The 20,654-nt window shown below is 36.6% G+C and overlaps 1 protein-coding gene across 3 annotated transcripts in view; it reads right to left on the bottom strand.

Annotated features, from left to right (window-relative positions):
• PHKA1 (phosphorylase kinase regulatory subunit alpha 1) overlaps positions 1-20,654 on the bottom strand; it is a 131,974-nt gene that overhangs the window by 87,389 nt on the left and 23,931 nt on the right. For all 3 annotated transcript variants that reach the window (XM_060086309.1, XM_060086310.1, XM_060086311.1), the window contains 4 exons: positions 6,187-6,285; positions 5,087-5,233; positions 4,061-4,114; positions 2,619-2,741 (listed from right to left, as the gene is read on the bottom strand). In XM_060086309.1, coding sequence (XP_059942292.1) covers positions 2,619-2,741; positions 4,061-4,114; positions 5,087-5,233; positions 6,187-6,285 — 423 coding nt within the window. The remainder of the gene's footprint in view (positions 1-2,618; positions 2,742-4,060; positions 4,115-5,086; positions 5,234-6,186; positions 6,286-20,654) is intronic.

The following is a 20,654-nucleotide window of genomic DNA, read 5'->3' as shown; positions in this document are numbered from 1 at the left end:
TCCCTCCTTGCCCTATTTTTTTTATTCTTCCTCTCTGTTTGATATTCCTTTTTTTTTCCTTTTCTCTTATGCTATCTCTCTTTTCCTCTCTTCCTCTGGCATGTAGGGTGGTGAGCATGGGAGCCCTGCAAGTGAGGTGGTAGGAACATGGTTGCACATATCCACATGAAAACTTCAGGTGTTTTTCAAGGTACAAGTGCCATATCTTTGTGGTATTTATATATTTCTTAACCATTTAACATGTATAAAGCTGTGGTACTGTTTTTATTCAATTATGAGAAAACCAAACACTAAAATAAAATTATATTTGAAGTATGAAACAACAGTTAATCTGAATTTTTAACAATGATATTAAATTTTAATACACATTTTAATAGCAGCATATTATTTTATACACATGATCTCTAATTTAACATTTCATTCTTGTTGAACATTTAAATTACCACCAGACTTAATTTGTATGAATGTAACAGTGATGAGCAGCATTGTATCTAAATGTATGCCACCCTTGAAATAATTTTCTCAGAATATAATTTTTGAAAGAGGAATGAATGAATGTTTTAAAGCCATTAATGCCTATTTGTGGTACTGTTTTTATTAGGTTCCTATTATTTCGTATGTATTTCTGACAAACTTTTTAAGTGTTTTCCCCAACCACATTTTCCCATAAGCCCTATAGTTTTTACTTCTCAAATATGCAGAGCATGGTGACTTTTAGGGAACACCTATGTGTCTCATTATAGCCAAACTGACTGTACTGTGCACTTATCATATGTCTTCATCTGTGAAATTCAAAGAATTTTAGGGCTATCCACTTCTTCAGTGAAGAAAGAAAAACTATTCTCATCATATGTACAGCCATACCTTGTTTTATTGCACTTTGCTTTATTGTGCTTCACAGATACTGCGTTTTTATTTTTTGTTTTTGTTTTATAAATTGAAGGTTTGCAGCAACCCTGTGTTGAGCAAGTCTACTGGCATCATTTTTTCAACAGCATTTGCTCATTTTGTGTCTCTGTGTCACATTTCTGGGAATTCTCGAAGTATTTCAAAGCATGTACCAGCAAAAAGATTATGACCCATAGAAGGCTCAGATGATGATTAGCATTTTTCAGCAATAAAGTATTTTTAACTAAGGTATGTACACTGTTTTTTTAGACATACTGCTATTGCACACTTAACAGAATGTAGCGTAAACATAACTTTTATATGCACTGGGAAACCAAAAAATTTCATATGACTTGCTTTATTGAGATACTTGCAATATTTGTGCTGCTCTGGAACTGAACCTGCATATCTCTGAGGTATGCCTGTACAGAGAAACTGAAGAAGTCAATGACAGTACTTGGACTACTCAGTGGTCAGCAGCAAAGCCAGGAAAAAAAAAAGAATAAAAAAGAATCCAGGTCTTCCAGCTCCTTTTTTTCCCCTGAGAGTTCAAAACACCTGAATATGCTTTGTACTTAGCTGGCACATTTAATAAATAAATCTTTCTTTGAGCAAGCACAGTTTTTGAGAAACAATTTTGTGGAATTTGAGAAGGACTGAGAAAAATGGTAAAATCAAAATAGGGTGGTCAAGGGACTTCCCTGGTGGTCCAGTGGGTAAGACTCTGTGCTCCCAATGCAGAGGCCCCAGGTTCGATCTCTGTTCGGGGAACTAGATCCCACACGCATAATGCAACCAAGAATCTGCATGCCAAAGCCCACATGCCGCAACTAAGAAGCCCGCATGCCACCAACTAAACGTGCCACAATGAAGATCCTGCATGCCGCAACTAAGACCCAGAGCAGCCAAAATGAATAAATAAATAAATAATAAATATTTTTTAAAAGCTTGGTTTAAAAAAAATAGGGTGCTCAAAATAGGGCAGGTATCTCTATTTTTGCTTATCTTATTTCTTGCTCAAATAAGGATACTCTATATAAAGCTTAGAGTAAAACAGCACTTTGTGCCCCTGGAACTTTGGTGTAACCCTATTATTTAAACTCATATTGGCAGTTACAGATTACTATTGGCCAAAGTATTCAAATTACACAAAACTGTATTTATGTAGCCAAGTATAAATGACTTCCAAATGTGTTGGATTTATGTCCAAGTTTAGAACATAGCCAGTTTGCAGAATGCCTGACATTAAACTAATTTTATTAAATTGTCCAGTCTCACTGTTTTCCAACAATGGTTTCTAAACTACTTTATTCATGTCGCTCAAAAAGCAATGATGACTGTATTTTGGGGGGTGAGGACAGGGTATAAGTGGGTTGTTGTTTTTGTTTTTTGTTTGTTTTTGCTGAAGTCAGAATATCATTTCCAACATTTATTAAAAAAAAAGGCATACAAAGTCAGGAGGTAAATTCAAGTACCTCTGATGACCAAGGCAAGTATACAGGACTTGCTATTCTGCTTTCTATATTTATTAAAAGTCAAGTCTGAGTGATAGCAATATCCAGGTCTTCTAACTCTTAACATGTGCCCTCAACTACTAGTGTCTAGAAGACAACTCTGTCTCCTCCCTATTAGGGAAGACTTCCATTTGGACACAGGGTCAGCACAGTCATTAACTGAAAGAGGAAGACATAATAACAATCTGCTAAAAAGCTCTTTCCCCAGTGCATTACCTGTTCTGCATTCCCACTAAATACCCCATCAAGGATAAAGTATGTCCAGAACAATGGCCATTCACACTCAATGTTTTCAAATAACTTCAGCTCAGCTGGTTCATAGTACAGACGATTGGGATCCTGGTAAAAACACAATAAACAAAGTCTGTCTTATCACTCCAAGGTCAGACTATATCTTTAGTTCAGAGGTATTACAACACAGCCTTTCACCACCAATAGTTTGTTTCAGAGAAGGCAGAGCACATACACACTCCCCTCCTTTAGCAAGTACTTTTGTCATGTGATTCTAACTAGCAGAACTGGGATAATAATGATACTACAGGCAGGTGTATGAGGAAGTGAGACTAATTTGTAATAAGCCTGAGTTTTGTTTTGTACTTGTTAAGTTTGAGGTCTCAGCAGAACATACAAATAGAAATGTTCAGAAGGACAGCAAGAGATGAGGGTTTGGGAATCATCCTTATAGAGGTGACACACGAATCACAAATTATGGATGTAGTACCTATATATAATGAACAAGCAGCCCAAGAACAGAATCTTGGTAAACACTGAGTTTGGTGAGGGAGGACAGAAAGAGGAGAAAAATTAAGATGGTGTAGAGTTGTGGAAGTTAAAATAGGAAAAGAATTTCAAGAAAATGTAGGGGTAGGTAATGGTGATGTACTACAGAGAAGTCAAGGAGAATAAGGACTGAGAAAAGGCTACTGGATTGCTTACTTAGGAGATTATGATGATATTTCAGAGCACAATTTTAATAGATTGGTAGGGGCAAACGTCAAAAGGCTTAAAGAATAAAATGGAAGACAGGAAGTAAACCAGAAGAGTTTGAGCTCGGTAATTAAAAAAAAAATTATAATGGCTCTGAACCAGCAAACCTGAGCCTTAAACGATATTTACATTGTCAATGAAAGTGGTTACCAACCATTCATTCCCTTTTAGTAATACTAAATTTTCTCCACTGATATTTCCAAGGAGAACTTTTGACAAGTGGAACAAAAGGAAGTTAACTTTTCAAGATCAAGTACTGTTTAGAACTAACCAACTGCAAAAGGTGGAAGGGATCCAAAAGGATCTACGGACAGAAAGATTTTTCCCTTTGTAATAATTAAATATTTGGGGGGGAATATTTTGAGACTATGTAAATAATCTGTTTCTGCCGAAACTTTCAACCACTGATTTAAGCATCCATCAGTAGCTCTTTCCTGAAACTAACCAACTTCAAGAGGTGGAAGGACTACACCTTCCTCTATTTTATTTAATCCAGAAGGGCTCACAAGCAAAATCTGGCAACTAATCCTAACAAAGGTAGCAAACATCAGTTATTGTTATCATATTTAGTGATTATTTGAAGTACCATCAATGAGGTAAGTATTTTCTCCGAATGAGGCTGCAATAGTGACCATCCTACCTTGGACTCATTTTGGGGAAAACAAACCTACCTCTTTAGGAGTTTTATATCCATCTCGTAGAAAGCGACAGCAACCATAACGACCCTGGGAATGCAGAGGAAACAAGCCAGAAGAATGAACATTTGTACAGCAATATAATTAATCAGAAATGTATCCTTTGCAACAGCTACATGTGCCAACCTATCATCAATAGAGACATGATACTTAAAAAATAATAAAAAAAACCCTGATATCAGTCCAGCAGCAGAAAGTGATTTCAGCAATGTGATTTCAAGCGAGAGCTAAGTTGCAGGCTCTTCCCTAAAGCAGTGTTTTTATTTTATCTTCTCCATGGCTTGCCACCATAGGATAAGTCTGTGACAGCCCAATTACTAAGCTATGCAGTCCTGCTCACACAATTCATAAGAGACCACAGTTTTTTTATAAAAGAAAACACAGTTTAAAAAATTTGAGATAATCTGAGACTTACAGAAGAGTTCCCAAAACAGTACAGAGTCCCTATATATCCTTCAACCACTGTCCCCTAATATTAACATCTTAAATAACCACAGAAAATTTACCAAAACAAAAAAATTAACCTTGGTACAACACTATTAACCAAAGTATAGAACTTATTTGGATTTCACCAGTTTTTTCACTAATGCTTTTTTTCTGTTCCAGTATCCATTTAGGATACCACTGCATTTAGCTGGCATGTCTCCTTAGTCTCTTCTAATCTCTGATGGCTCCTCAGTCCTTCCCAGTTTTTCATCATCTTGACATTTTTGCAGTGTTTGTCAGTTACTTTGTAGAATGCCTCTCGATTTGGTTTTGTCTGATGTTTTCTCATGATTAGATTGAGGTACCACATTCTTGGGAAGGACATCACGGAGGTGCTGTGCGCTTCTCAGTGCACTGTATCAGGGCGTACGTGATGTCAGTACATCTTATTACTGGTGATGTTAATCCTGATCACTTGGTTAAATCACCAACATAGGTCATATTCAAGACTCACAAAGATACTAATTTAGCCTTAAAGTTAGAGCTTAAAGAAAAGAAAGGCACATATGGACATACCTGAAGCTTAGTGATGATTTCCTGTTTTGTGAGTTCCACCAACTGATTATCCTCTACTGCAAAGGCTGGGAAGGAAATAACTGAAAGTAGACTAGCATCAACCTCTTTGGATGTTGAAGCCCGGGGGAGTATCGAATTAAGGATAGACTAAAAGAAAGGAAGTCAAATGTGGCACATTAGTAAATAACTCAGGATTACAAAATTATTAGCTTTAGTTTCAAAAGATATATGTTGAAGAGGATCATTCAGTTGAAAATCTAAAAATGATTTAATAGTGAAAGCTTAGAAGACTACTTCTATAAATCATCCCTTGTCTTAATCCTGCTCTCAGTGCCTCCTAATCCTGATTCTTAAGCAGCTGCTAATGGCTAAAGAATACTCTATCATTATCCCACCCATAATGCTGTTGCTCCATTAGCAACTATCTAAGCATAAAGATAAAATGTAGCCGCTGGGAAGCAAGATGTGGAAGGCTTAGCTCCTATATCCCTGAAATTTATCTTTTCCATGGAAAATTTTGCATTTTTAAAATTAGAAGGTGAGATTGTATTCAATAGAACACGATGGGTGTCTAATCAAGGTTTGAAGAAGACAAGAAAGGCCATCTTGTCAATGACTAGAACCTTACTCTTTCAATACAGAGAGTAATCCTAAACAAAACTGAAGATATGCATTTACCACTTAAACAGTCTAATCTCCAAACATCTAACCCGAGGGCCAACCGGGGACAAGAGAAAGTTTCAGAGCCACTATCAAGAAGAACACTCAAAATCGATCACCTCTTGTTCTCTTGGGATATTTAGAAAAGGAGATACTCAGGAGCAGAGCCCATATACCCTTGATACGATAATAGTGGAGAATTCCATATACTGTGATAGGATCACTTTATAACCTTGGGTGAGAGAACAGGACTATGATCTCTGTTATAGCTCATGCTGTATCAGGCTTATCTCTATAGGATGCTTGATAAGACATTTTTGGTACATGGTAATAAATCAGATTATGTACTCTCATTCAGTTCTCCTTATTCTAAAGCTCATGCTAAATTTGAGTCTGAGTAAAAATACATTTTTCTGTAACGTTGTCCATTATTCTCTTACCTGGCAGTGTTGCACTTCATCAGCTAGGACATGGATAACTGACTGGGGACCACCTTTCACACCAAACAGGTCCAGTTCATCTAATGCCTCCAGGGCTGCCTTTGAGGAACAAAGAAGGAAAGTACAACTTTAGCATTATAAATGAGTATATTTCTTCTCCCTCTACCCTGGTATCATATCAATGAAAATGATATCATTCTAAATATGTTCAGCAGAACAGAAAATACAATAACATTCTTTATTCCCAGGGGCCTCTGAGGGTTTTTTTTGGTCTCCCATATTGTCCCAGAGACACTTGAGATGGAGGCTGCAGTCATATTTTCATGATTAAAAACCCTCAACAAATTCGGTATAGAAGGAACATACCTCAACATAATAAAGGCCATATACAACAAACCCACAGCTAACATTCTACTCAGTGGTGAAAAGTTGAAAGTTTTCCTGTAAGATTAAAGCAAGACAAGGGTGCCCACTCTCACCACTCTTATTCAACATAGTACTGGAAGTCCTAGCTAAAGCAATTGGGCAAGACAAAGAAATAAAAGGCATCCAAATCAGAAATGAAGAAGTAAAATTGTCATTATTTGAAGATGATATGATCTCATATATAGAAAACCCTAAAGACTCAACCAAAAAACTGTTGGAACTAATCAACAAATTCAGTAAAGTTACAGGATATAAAATCGACATACAGAAATCAGTTGTGTTTTCCGTACACTAACAACAAAACATCTAAAAAAGAAATAAAGAAAACTATCCCATTCACAACAGCATCAAAAGCAATAAAATACTTAAGAATAAATTTAACCAAAGAGGTGAAAGATCTGTAAATGAAAACTACAATACTTTGATGACAGAAATTTAAGACAAAAACAAATGGAAAGATAACCCCATGCTCATGGATCAGAAGAATTAATATTGTTAAAATGTCTATACTACCCAAAGTCATCTATAGATACAATGCAATCTGTATAAAAATTCCAATGGCATTTTTCACAGAAATAAAAAAAATCCTAAAATTTGTATGGAATCACAAAAGACCCTAAATAGTCAAAGCTATTATAAGAAAGAAAAACAAAGCTGAAGGCATCACACTTCCTGATTTCAAAATATACTACAAAGGTATAGTAATTAAAATAGTATGATACAGGCATAAAACTAGAAACATAGACCAATGAAACAGGATAGAGAGCCCAGAAATAAACCCCTGCATTTACAGTCAATTAATATTTATATAAAGGAGCCAGGAACACTCAATGGGAAAATGATAGTCTCTTCAACAGTTTTGGGAAAACTGGATAAGCACACACAGAACAATAAAATTGGACCCCTATCTTACACCACACACAAAAATTAACTCAAAACGGATTAAACATTAAGACTGGATATCACAAAACTTCTCCTTCACATTGGTCTTGGAAACGATTTTTTAGATATGACACCAAAGGTATAAGCACAAAAGCAAAAATCAATAAGGGAGACTACATCAAACTAAAAAGCTTCTGCGTAGAGAAGGGACTTGATGAAACAGGGAGGGGGAAGGGTAAGCTGGGACGAAATGAGAGAGTGGCATGGACTTATATATACTACCAAATGTAAAATAGATAGCTAGTGGGAAGCAGCCACAGAACACAGGGAGATCAGCTCAGTGCTTTGTGACCACCTAGAGGGGTGCGATAGGGAGGGTGGAAGGGAGATGCAAGAGGGAGGAGATATGGGGATATATGTATATGTATGGCTGATTCACTTTGTTATAAAGCAGAAACTAACACACCATTGTACAGCAATTATACTCCAATAAAGACATTTATAAATAAATAAATAAACAAATGGAAAGCTTCTTCACAACAAAAGAAACAATCAAAAAGATGAAAAAGCAACCTAGAGAATGGGAGAAAATATTTGCAAACCACATATATAATGAGAAGTTTATATCCCAAATATATAAAGAACTCACACAATTCAATAATAAAAAACCAAATAATTCAATTAAAAAGTGGACAAAGGAAATGAATAGACATTTTTTCCAAAGAGAACATACAAATGGCCAACAGGTACATGAAAAGATGCTCAACATCACCAATCAACAGGGAAATGCAAGTCAAAACCACAATGCAATATCACCGCACATCTGTCAGAATGGTTATCATAAAAAAGATAATTATGGGTGAGGACATGGATAAAAGCAAACCTTGTACACTGTTGGAGGGAATGCAAGTTGGTTCAGCCACTATGGAAAATAATAAGTATGGAGGTTACTCAAAAAATTAAATTAGAACTACCATATGATCCAGCAATTTCACTTTTGGGTATATATCCAAAGGAAATAAAAACAGGATATCAAAGAAATATATGCACTCCTATGTTTACTGCAGCATCATTCACAATGTACAGAAACAATCTAAGTGTCCGTCAACAGGTGAATGGATAAAGAAGATGTGGTGTATGTGTGTGCGCACCTGCATCTGTGTATGTGTATGTGTGTGTGTGTGTGTATATATGTGTGTATAATGGAATATCATTCAGCCATAAGAAAGAAGGAGGAGATTGGTTCAAGATGGTAGAGTAGAAGGACGTGCACTCACTCCCTCTTGCGAGAGCACCAGACTCACAACTTACTGCTGAACAATCATCGACAGGAAGACACTGGAACTCACCAAAAAAGATACCCCACATCCAAAGACAAAGTAGAAGCCACAGTGAGATGGTAGGAGGGGCACAATCACAATAAAATCAAATCCCATAATTGCGGGGTGGGTGACTCACAAACTGGACAACACTTATACCACAGAAGTCCACCCACTGGAGTGAAGGTTCTGAGCCCCACGTCAGGCTTCCCAACCTGGAGGTCTGGCAACAGGAGGAATTCCTAGAGAATCAGACTTTGAAGGCTAGTGGGATTTGATTGCAGGACTTTGACAGGACTGGGGGAAATAGAGACTCCACTCTCGGAGGGCACACACAAAGTAGTGTGCATACTGGAAAGCAGGGGAAGGAGGAGTGACCCCATAGGAGACTGAACCAGACATACCTGCTAGTGTTGGAGGGTTTCCTGCAGAGGCGGGGTGGGGGCGGCTGTGGCTCACCGCAGGGACAAGGACACTGGCAGCAGAAGTTCTGGGAAGTACTCCTTGGCGAGAGCCCTCCCAGAGTCTGCCATTAGCCCCACCAAAGAGCCAGGCAGGCTTCAGTGTTGCGTCGCCTCAGGCCAGACAACAAACAGGGAGGGAACCTAGCACCACCCATCAGCAGACAAGCAGATTAAAGTTTTACTGAGCTCTGCCCTCCAGAGCAACACCAGCTCTACCCATCAGCAGTCTCTCCCATCAGGAAGCTTGCAAAAGCCTCTTAGATAGCCTCATCCACCAGAGGGAAGACAGCAGAAGCAAGAAGAACTACAATCCTGCAGCCTGTGGAACAAAAACCAGGTTCACAGAAAGAAAGACAAAATGAAAAGGCAGAGGATTTTGTAACAGATGAAGGAACAAGATAAAACCCCAGAAAAACAACTAAATGAAGTGGAGATAGGAAACCTTCCAGAAAATGAATTCAGAATAATGATAGTGAAGATGATCCAGGACCCCAGAAAATGAATGGAGGCAAAGATCGAGAAGATGCAAGAAATGTTTAACAAAGACCTGGAAGAAATAAAGAACAAACACCTTGAAGAATTAAACAACAAACAAACAGAGACAAACAATACAGTAACTGAAATGAACAATACACTAAAAGGAATCAATAGCAGAATAACTGAGGCAGAAAAACAGATAAGTGACCTGGAAGACAGAATGGTGGAATTCACTGCTGTGGAACAGAATAAAGAAAAAAGAATGAAAAGAAATGAAGACAGCCTAAGAGACCTTGGGGACAACATTAAACACAACAACATTCACATTACAGGGGTCCCAGAAGGAAAAGAGAGAGAGAAAGGACCCGAGAAAATATATGAAGAGAGTATAGTTGAAAACTTCCCTAACATGGGAAGGCAAATAGCCACCCAAGTCCAGGAAGCACGGAGAGTCCCAGGCAGGATAAACCCAAGAAGAAACACACTGTGACACATAGTAAACAAACTGACAAAAATTAAAAACAAAGAAAAACTACTGAAAGCAACAAGGGAAAAACTATAAATAACATACAAGGGAACTCCCATAAGGTTAACAGCTGATTTCTCAGCAGAAACATTACAAGCCAGAAAGGAGTGGCATGACATACTTAAAGTGATGAAAGGGAAGAACCTATAACCAAGATTACCTCTACCTGGCAAGGATCACATTCAGTTTCAAAGGATAAATCAAAAGCTTTACAAACAAGCAAAAGCTAAGACAATTCAGCACCACCAAACCAGCAATACAACAAATTCTAAAGTAACTTCTCCAAGTGGGAAACACAAGAGAAAAAAAGGACCTACAGAAAAAAACCCATAACAATTAAGAAAATGGTAATAGGAACACACATATCGATAATTACCTTAAATGTGAATGGATTAAATGCTCCAACAAAAAGACACAGGCTCGCTGAACAGATACAAAGACAAGACCCATATATATGTTGTCTACAAGAGACCCACTTCAGACCTAGGAACACATACAGATTGAAAGTAAGGGGATGGAAAAATATATTCCATACAAATGAAAATCAAAAGGAAGATGGAGTAGCAATACTCATATCAGATAAAATAGACTTTAAAATAAAGAATATTACAAGAGACAAGAAAGGACACTACATAATGATCAAGGGATCAATCCAAGAAGAAGATATAACAATTAGGAACATATATGCACCCAACATAGGAGAACTTCAAAACATAAGGCAACTGCTAACAGCTATAAAAGAGGAAATCAATAGTAACAAATAATAGTGGGGTACTTTAACACCTCACTTACACCAATGGACAGATCATCCAAACAGAAAATTAATAAGGAAACACAAGCTTTAAATGACACAATAGACCAGATAGACTTAATTGATATTTATAGGACATTCCATCCAAAAACTGCAGATTACACTTTCCTCTCAAGTGCACATGGAACATTCTCCAGGACAGATCACACCTTGGGTCACAAATCAAGCCTCAGTAAACTAAAGAAAATTGAAATCATATCAAGCATCTTTTCTGAACACAACACTATGAGATTAGAAATCAACTAGAGGGGGAAAAACGTAAAAAACACAAACACATGGAAGCTAAACAATACATTACTAAATAAACAAGAGATCACCAAAGAACTCAAAGAGGAAATAAAAAAATAACTAGAGACAAATTACAATGAAAACACGACGATCCAAAATCTCTGGGGTGTACCAAAAGCAGTTCTAAGAGGGAAGATATAGCTATACAAGCCTATCACAAGAAACAAGAAACAACTCAAATAAAAAATCTAACCTTACACCTAAAGGAACTAGAGAAAGAAGAACAAACAAAGTCCAAAGTTAGTAGAAGGAAAGAAATCATTAAGATCAGAGCAGAAATAAATGAAACAGAAAAAATGAAAACAATAGCAAAGACCAATAAAACTAAAAGCTGGTTCTTTGAGACGATAAATGAAATTGATAAACCATTAGCCAGACTCATCAAGAAAAAGAGGGAGAGGACTCAAATCCATAAAAGTAGAAATGAAAAAGAAGTTACAACAGACAACGCAGAAATACAAAGCATCCTAAGAGACTATTACAAGCAACTCTATGCCAATAAAATGGACAACATGGAAGAAATGGACAAATTCTCACAAAGGTATAACCTTCCAAGACTGAACCAGGAAGAAACAGAAAATATGAACAGACCAGTCACAAGTAATGAAATTGAAACTGTAATTAAAAATCTTCCAACAAACAAAAGTCCAGGACCAGAAGGCTTCACAGGTGAATTCTACCAAACATTTAAAGAAGAGCTAAGACCCATCTTTCTCAAACTCTTCCAAAAAACTGCAGAGGAAGGAACACTCCCAAACTCATTCTATGAGGCCACCATCACCCTGATACCAAAACCAGACAAAAATACTACAGAAAAAGAAAATTACAGACCAATATCATTGATGAATATACATGCAAAAACCCTCAACAAAATAATAGCAAACAGAATCCAACAACACATTAAAAGGATCATACACCATGATCAAGTAGGGTTTATCCCAGGGATGCAAGGATTCTTCAGTATACGAAACCAAACAATGTGATACACCATATTAACAAATTGAAGAATAAAAACCATATGATTATCTCAACAGATGCAGACAAAGCTTTTCACAAAATTCAACACCAGTTTATGATAAAAACTCTCCAGAAAGTGGGCATAAAGGGAACCTACCTCAACTTAATAAAGGCCATATACAACAAACCCACAGCAAACATCATTCTCAATGGTGAAAAAGTGAAAGCATTTCCTCTAGGATCAGGAACAAGACAAGGATGACCACTCTCACCACTCTTATTCAACATAGTTTTGGAAGTTCTAGCCACGGCAATCAGAGAAGAAAAAGAAATAAAAGGAATACAAATTGGAAAAGAAGAAGTAAAATTGTCACTGTTTGCAGATGACATGGTACTATACATAGAGAAACCTAAAGATGCCACCAGAAAACTACTAGAGATGATCAATGAATTTGGTAAAGTTGCAGGATACAAAATTAATGCACAGAAATCTCTGGCATTCTTATACGCTAATGATGAAAAATCTGAAAGAGAAATTAAGGAAACACTCCCATTTACCACTGCAACAAAAAGGATAAAATACCTAGGAATAAACCTACCTAGGGAGACAAAAGATCTGTATGCAGAAAACTACAAGACACTGATGAAAGAAATTAAAGATGATACAAATAGATGGAGAGATACACCATGTTTTTCAATTGAAAGAATCAATATTGTGAAAATGACTATATTACCCAAAGCAATCTACAGATTCAATGCAATCTCTATCAAATTACCAATGGCATTTTTTACAGAACTAGAACAAAAAATCTTAAAATTTGTATGGAGACCCAAAGACCCCGAATAGCCAAAGCAATCTTGAGGGAAAAAAAATGGAGCTGGAGGAATCAGCCTCCATGACTTCTGACAATATTACAAAGCTGCAGTAATCGAGACAGTATGGTACTGGCACAAAAACAGAAATATACATCAATGGAACAGGACAGAAAGCCCAGAGATAAACCCAGCCACCTATGGTCACCTAACCTATGACAAAGGAGGCAATAATATACAATGGAGAAAAGACAGTCTCTTCAATAAGTGGTGCTGCGAAAACTGGACAGCTACATGTAAAAGAATGAAATTAGAACACTCCCTAACACCATATAAAAATAAACTCAAAATGGATTACAGACCTAAATGTAAGACTGGACAGTATAAAACTATTAGAGGAAAACATAGGAAGGACACACTTTGACCTAAATCACAGCAAGATCTTTTTTGATCCACCTCCTAGAGTAATAGAAATAAAAAGAAAAATAAACAAATGGGACCTAATGAAACTTCAAACCTTTTGCACAGCAAAGGAAACCATAAACAAGACAAAAAGACAACCCTCAGAATGGGAGAAAATATTTGCAAATGAAACAACGGACAAAGGATTAATCTCCAAAATATATGAACAGCTCATGCAGCTCAATATTACAGAAACAAACAACCCAATCCAAAAATGGGCAGAAGACCTAAATAGACATTCTCCAAAGAAGACATACAAATGGCCAAGAAGCACATGAAAAGCTGCTCAACATCACTAATTATTAGAGGAATGCAAATCAAAAATACAATGAGGTATCATCTCACAACAGTTAGAATGGGCATCATCAGAAAATCTACAAACAACAAATGCTGGAGAGGGTGTGGAGAAAAGGGAACCCTCCTGCACTGTTGGTGGGAATGTAAATTGATACAGCCACTATGGAGAACAGTATGGAGGTTCCTTAAAAAATTAAAAATAGAATTACCATATGATCCAACAATCCCACTACTGGGCATACACCCAGAGAAAACCATAATTCAAAAAGACACATACTAATTCAAAAAGAGACATGTACCAAAATGTTCATAGCAGCTCTATTCACAATAGCCCGGAGATGGAAACAACCTAAGTGTCCATCATTGGATGAATGGATAAAGAAGATGCGGCACATATATACAATGGAATATTACTCAGCCATAAAAAGAAACGAAACTGAGCTATTTGTAATGAGGTGGATAGACCTAGAGTCTGTCATACAGAGTGAACTAAGTCAGAAAGAGAAAGACAAATACTGTATGCTAACACATATATATGGAATTTAAGAAAAAAAATGTCATGAAGAACCTAGGGGTAAAACGGGAATAAAGACACAGACCTACTTGAGAATGGACTTGAGGATATGGGGAGGGGGAAGGGTAAGCTGTGACAAAGCGAAAGAGAGGCATGGACATATATACACTACCAAACGTAAGGTAGATAGATAGTGGGAAGCAGCCGCATAGCACAGGGAGATCGGCTCGGTGCTTTGTGACCGCCTGGAGGGGTGGGATGGCGAGGGTGGGAGGGAGGGAGACGCAGGAGGGAAGGGATGTGGGAACAGATGTATATGTATGACTGATTCACTTTGATATAAAGCAGAAACTAAAAAAAAAAAAAAGACACATGCACCCCAATGTTCACTGCAGCACTATTTACAATAGCCAGGTCATGGAAGCAACCTAAATGCCCATCGACAGACGAATGGATAAAGAAGTTGTGGTACATATATACAATAGAATATTACTCAGCCATAAATAGGGACGAAATTGAGTCATTTGTTCAGATGTGGATGGATCTAGAGACTGTCATACAGAGTGAAATAAGTCAGAAAGAGAAAGACAATATCGTATATTAACGCATGTATGTGGAACCTAGAAATATGGTACAGATGAACTGGTTTTTAGGGCAGAAGTTGAGACACAGATGTAGAGAACAAACGTATGGACACCAAGGGGGTAAAACTGCGGTGGGGTGGGGATGGTGGTGTGCTGAATTGGGCGATTGGGATTGACATGTACACACTGATGTGTATAAAATTGATGACTAATGAGAACCTGCAGTATAAAAAAAAACAAACAACCAAGCAGAAAAAACAACTAATACTAAACTTTCTTTGGGTTATTTGTATGGAAATATGTTAATATAAATTTTTCAGACATTATATGAAATTTCTAAAAATCTTATATGTTCTGGTATAATGTTATAAATCATAATTCTAGTTATTACTTTAAAGTATATATCTCAGAAATAACTAAATTTCCTTGGCAATTGCATTATTATGAACTTTCATCAAATCTTTAACTGTGGTCATTTTTAAGTCTTTTGTCATTTACAGAGAGTTCTGGGTGTACTCTGATGCTTTTGCAAAAATGTTCCGATAAAAGAGTTTCATCTTCAAGGAATTCATGGAAAAGACTCTGACAAGTACAGGTTTCTGGTAACTGACTATACTGCTGAACTGAATGAAAAAACATTTTCAGAACACTAATGGAAAACTGATGAATTCATAAACGTGCTAACAAAAGATCAAGATGAAAAAAAATTAATTACATGGGACTGAGTGAACTGATGAGGATGATTATAATTTTTGTGACTTTCTGTTTGAATAAAAAAAAATCCCACAAGGACTCAGAGGCAAAAAATATACAAATCAATTTTCACTGAAAAGTAAAGGAGCTGTTACAGTGGAGGATTACTGGACTGAATGTCAATATTATAACATAGCATGAGTGTGTTTCGTGTTTGGTAATTGCAATCATTGTTGGTTTTGTTGTGGTCATCCATTTAAAATGCTTGGTGTCAGTGTATTTATCTCTTGTAAAAATAAAATACAGTGTGTGTATGTGTGTGTGTGTGTGTGTGTGAAAAAAAGGAAATGTTTTAGACTTAAATGTAAGAGCAGACACTATAAAACTCTCAGAGGAAAGAGTAGGAAGAACACTCTTTGACATAAATCACAGCAAGATCTTTTTTGATCCACCTCCTACAGTAATGGAAATAAAAACAAAAATAAACAAATGGGACCTAATGAAACTTGAAAGCTTTTGCAAAGCAAAGGAAACTACAAACAAGACTAAAAGACAACCCTCAAAGTGGGAGAAAATATTTGCAAATGAATCAACGAACAAAGGATTAATCTCCAAAATATATAAACAGCTCATGCAGCTCAATATTACAGAAACAAACAACCCAATCCAAAAATGGGCAGAAGACCTAAATAGACATTTCTCCAAAGAAGATATACAGATGGCCAAGAAGCACATGAAAAGCTGCTCAACATCACTAATTATTAGAGGAATGCAAATCAAAAATACAATGAGGTATCAGCTCACACCAGTTAGAATGGGCATCATCAGAAAATCTGCAAACAACAAATGCTGGAGAGGGTGTGGTGAAACGGGAACCCTCTTGCACTGTTGGTGGGAATGTAAATTGATACAGCCACTATGGAGAACAGTATGGAGGTTCCTTAAAAAACTAAAAATAGAATTACCATATGATCCAGCAATCCCACTACTGGGCACATACCCAGAGAAACCATAATTCAAAAAGACATATGCACCCCAATGTTCATTGCAGCACTATTTACAATAGTTAGGTCATGGAAGCAACCTAAATGCCCATCGACAGATGAATGGATAAAGAAGTTGTGGTACATATATACAATGGAATATTACTCAGCCATAAAAAGGAATGAAATTGGGTCATTTGTAGATATGTGGATGGATCTAGAGACTGTCACTCAGAGTGCAATAAATCAGAAAGAGAAAAACAATTTTTTTTGTTTATTAACGCATATATGTGGAACCTAGAAAAATGGTACAGATGAACCGGTTTGCAGGGCAGAAATAGAGACACAGATGTAGAGAAGAAAAGTATGAACACCAAGGTGGGAAAGTGGTGGTGGGGGGTGGTGGTGGTGTGATGCATTGGGAGATTGGGATTGACATATATACACTAATATGTATAAAATGGATAACTAATAAGAACCTGCTATATAAAAAAGTAAATAAAATTCAAAAAGAAAAAAAAAGAAAGAAGGAAAACCTACCATTTGCGACAATATGGATGTACCTTGGGGGCATTATGCTAAGTGAGATAAGCAGGTAGAGGAAGACAAATATTGTATTATATAACTTATATGTGGAACCTAAAAAAGTCAAACTCATAAAAACAGAGTAGAATGAGTTATTTTCTAAGCATTAATTCCCTGAAGTACAGGATATAAACAATTTTTAGGACATAATGCTAAATTCCCTTTCATGCAAGTTGTACCAATATAACTATCATCAGCAGTGTATGATACAACCTTCTTTAATGCAAACCAGGTATTATTTTAGAAATTTTCCCTAATTTGATAGAAAAATGGTGATTCTGTTGCATTAAGTTGCTAATAAGGTTGAATATTCTTTCAAGTATTTATTAGTTATTTGTAGTTCCTCAATTGTGAGGCAGAACTGACTTAGTCTTTGGGATAGCAGGTAGTTCTGGAAAGCTTCCCTGGAGAAATGTCTAAACTGAGACCTAATGGGTTAAGCAGATATCATCCAGGCACAAAATACTTATCAACTACGAAGGGGAAAAATAGCAAATTTACAGCAGAGAAATATGGCAGATACCACCTTAATGAAGCCATCAAACTTAACATGAAGAGTAATGGGACAAATCCCCATCTTGTACTTCCTGATTATGTACTGAGGACACATCTTACCTCTGTGGTATTCTTCCCAAAAATGCATAGCTTGAAACAAATCGAGGAAATATCACACAAAATCAAATTGAAGGACATTTTATAAAACAATCTTTAAAAATGCCAAGGTCATAAAAGGCGAGTGAAGTCTAAAGTATTATCAGGTTAAAGAAGCCCAAAGAGACATTACAACTAAATGTAACATGTTATCCTGGATTAGATCCTGGATCATAAGGGGTTTTTTTGTTTGTTTTTGTTTTTGTGTTTTGCTATAAAAGATATTATTGGGACAATTAAAGAAATTTGAATGGGGTCTTTGGATTAAGTTGTAGTATAATGCCAGTGTTCATTTCCTGATTTTGATGATTGTACCATGGTTATGGGACAGTCTTTGAGGAAATTCACTCTGAAGTATTTAGGAGACATAAGGCATCATGTCTGTAATTTACTCTCAACTGATTCAAAAACAATAATGTGTGTGTGTAAATAGAAAGAGAAAGCAGGGACTTCGCTGGTGGTGCAGTGGATAGGAGTCTGTCTGCCAATGCAGGGGACTCGGGTTCGATCCCTGGTCCGGGAGGATCCCACATGCCGCAGAGCAACTGAGCCCGTGCTCCACAACTACTGAGCCTGTGCTCTCGAGCCCGTGTGCCACAACTACTGAGCCCACACGTCACAACTACTAAAGCCTGCGCACCTGGAGCCGGTGCTCCGCAGCAAGAGAAGCCGCCGCAGGGAGAAGCCCGCACACCACAACGAAGAGTAGCCCCCGCTTGCCGCAACTAGAGGAAGGCCATGCACAGCAACAAAGACCTAATGCAGCCAAAAATAAATAAATACACTAAAAAATAAATAAAGTGTATATCCCTTAACCCAATGGTTTCACTTTTAGGAATCTATCCTACAAAACTATTTGTGCAAGTTCACCAGGATATATGTACAAGGATCTGCACTAAAGCATTATTATCAACAAAGTAATTATTAAATATTGAAAAGAATGAATTAGATTACCTGTATGAAAGAGGATGTTTGGTTATGTTGTTCGGTAAAATGTGAGATTGTTGAATTTAAAAAATCAGGTTACATAGAGGTAAATAGAGTAGGGTTTAGTTTTTAAAAATAAGCTCAATATCTGTATCACTTTGGTAATTAAAAATACATAAAAAAGAAAAAGGTTACCTAGGGAATAAATATTTTGTAGGGACAAAGTTCTATATAAATTAATTCAACCACATTAATTATATAGTTTAAATTTTCTATGAACTTATTTTTGGTTTATTTTATCTGTCATAGCCTAGCAGTGGCTTTGTTAAATTGTCCCTTTATAACTGTTTCTATTTTGCCTTGTATTTCTAATACATTTTGCTCTGTATTAATTGAAACTACATTCCAGGCCAGACTTTCTCATTGTAGGCTGTGCCTTCTATCTGGACCCTCTTTGTCCTCCTTGTTCCATGTAATACTTTTTGCTTCGAATTCTACTTCATTTGAATTTACATAGTCACCCGTACTCTTTTTTGCTTTTTTGGCCACACTTTGTCCATCCTTCTGTTTTTAATCTTTCTGTAGCAATTTGTCGTCTTAGAGCTCTTAGAGGTGGTATAGGTATAGACTGGATTTCCTTTCTTCGTTTTTTAAATCAATCTGTGTCTTTGCCTTTAGGTAGGGGAAACAAATCGAGCCATGTGTATTTATCATTATAATGGATATGTTTGATCCTATTCCTACTATCCTATTTTATGCCTTCTTGCTGTTTCCATAGATAAAAGCTGAAATTAAGGCAGTAGCAGTGGGAAGGAAGAGATGAAGCCAAGTGGAACACAATAATGATGATGAAGATAACAATATAGGGGATGCAGGAGAGTGAGGGGGGTGGAGGATTGAGAGATGGTTCCCTGATATCAAGCTTTGTCAACTGGTGTATGGAAGGAAAAAAAAAGCCTCCTTTTGTTTGCTTTTGTAGTGATAGAGATGATGAGTTTAGTTTAAGATATGTTTTCTAAGGTCTTTATGTGATATGTAAATAGAGATATGCTACAAAAGCAGTTGTACATACAGATCTGGAGCTTATGAAAGAAGTCTTCACCTACATGTCCATAGTTAGATTGGAGACTCTGAATACTGCCTATGGTTTAAAAGACCAATTAATTTGATGATGGTCCACATTCATGTTAAGGCTTTATCTATGGCAAAGGTGTACCAGACTTCCTTATCCCACACTTGGTAAAAACAAAGCAAGGGAAAAGCCCATATCATTATTTACAACAGATTTTACTATATCATGATTTGTCAGATCATCCAAGGGAACCTTAACTTGGCCATTAGATATCACTTCCTGCTTACAAACTCTGGTGGACCCAAGAGAAGCATTTCCAGAGTTTGGGTGCCTCTTCATTTGTGAGAAAGATGTAGTTCTCGTGGCATAAATAACAGGGTCCTTAGAAGACCATCAGAAAAAGAGAGGGTCTGGTATAAAGATTCTCCAAAAAATCCTATTGGAAAAGCTCAACTACTACCAACAAATAAACCTGTAGACTTGTAATTGGTAAATGTTATACTACTTGTCATTAATGTAAATAAAATTAGCAATTGGTGATATGACTTGCAAGGTAATCTACGTGTTAGTTTGTAGCTCAGAATGATTGGTATGTGATCAATTTTAATTTTGTTGCACAAGCAACTTGAATTCTTAAGCTTGTATAAATGATGACTTTGTTTTTCTTAATTATGGCAATATTTAAACTCCTTAATTTTATTGTCATCTCTCAAAGCAGTTTACTTTTTTAAAGAAAT

The sequence above is a fragment of the Mesoplodon densirostris genome, chromosome X (genome assembly GCF_025265405.1).
Source record: "Mesoplodon densirostris isolate mMesDen1 chromosome X, mMesDen1 primary haplotype, whole genome shotgun sequence".
NCBI lineage: Eukaryota > Metazoa > Chordata > Mammalia > Artiodactyla > Ziphiidae > Mesoplodon > Mesoplodon densirostris.
This window is presented reverse-complemented; position numbering and strand designations above follow the sequence as displayed.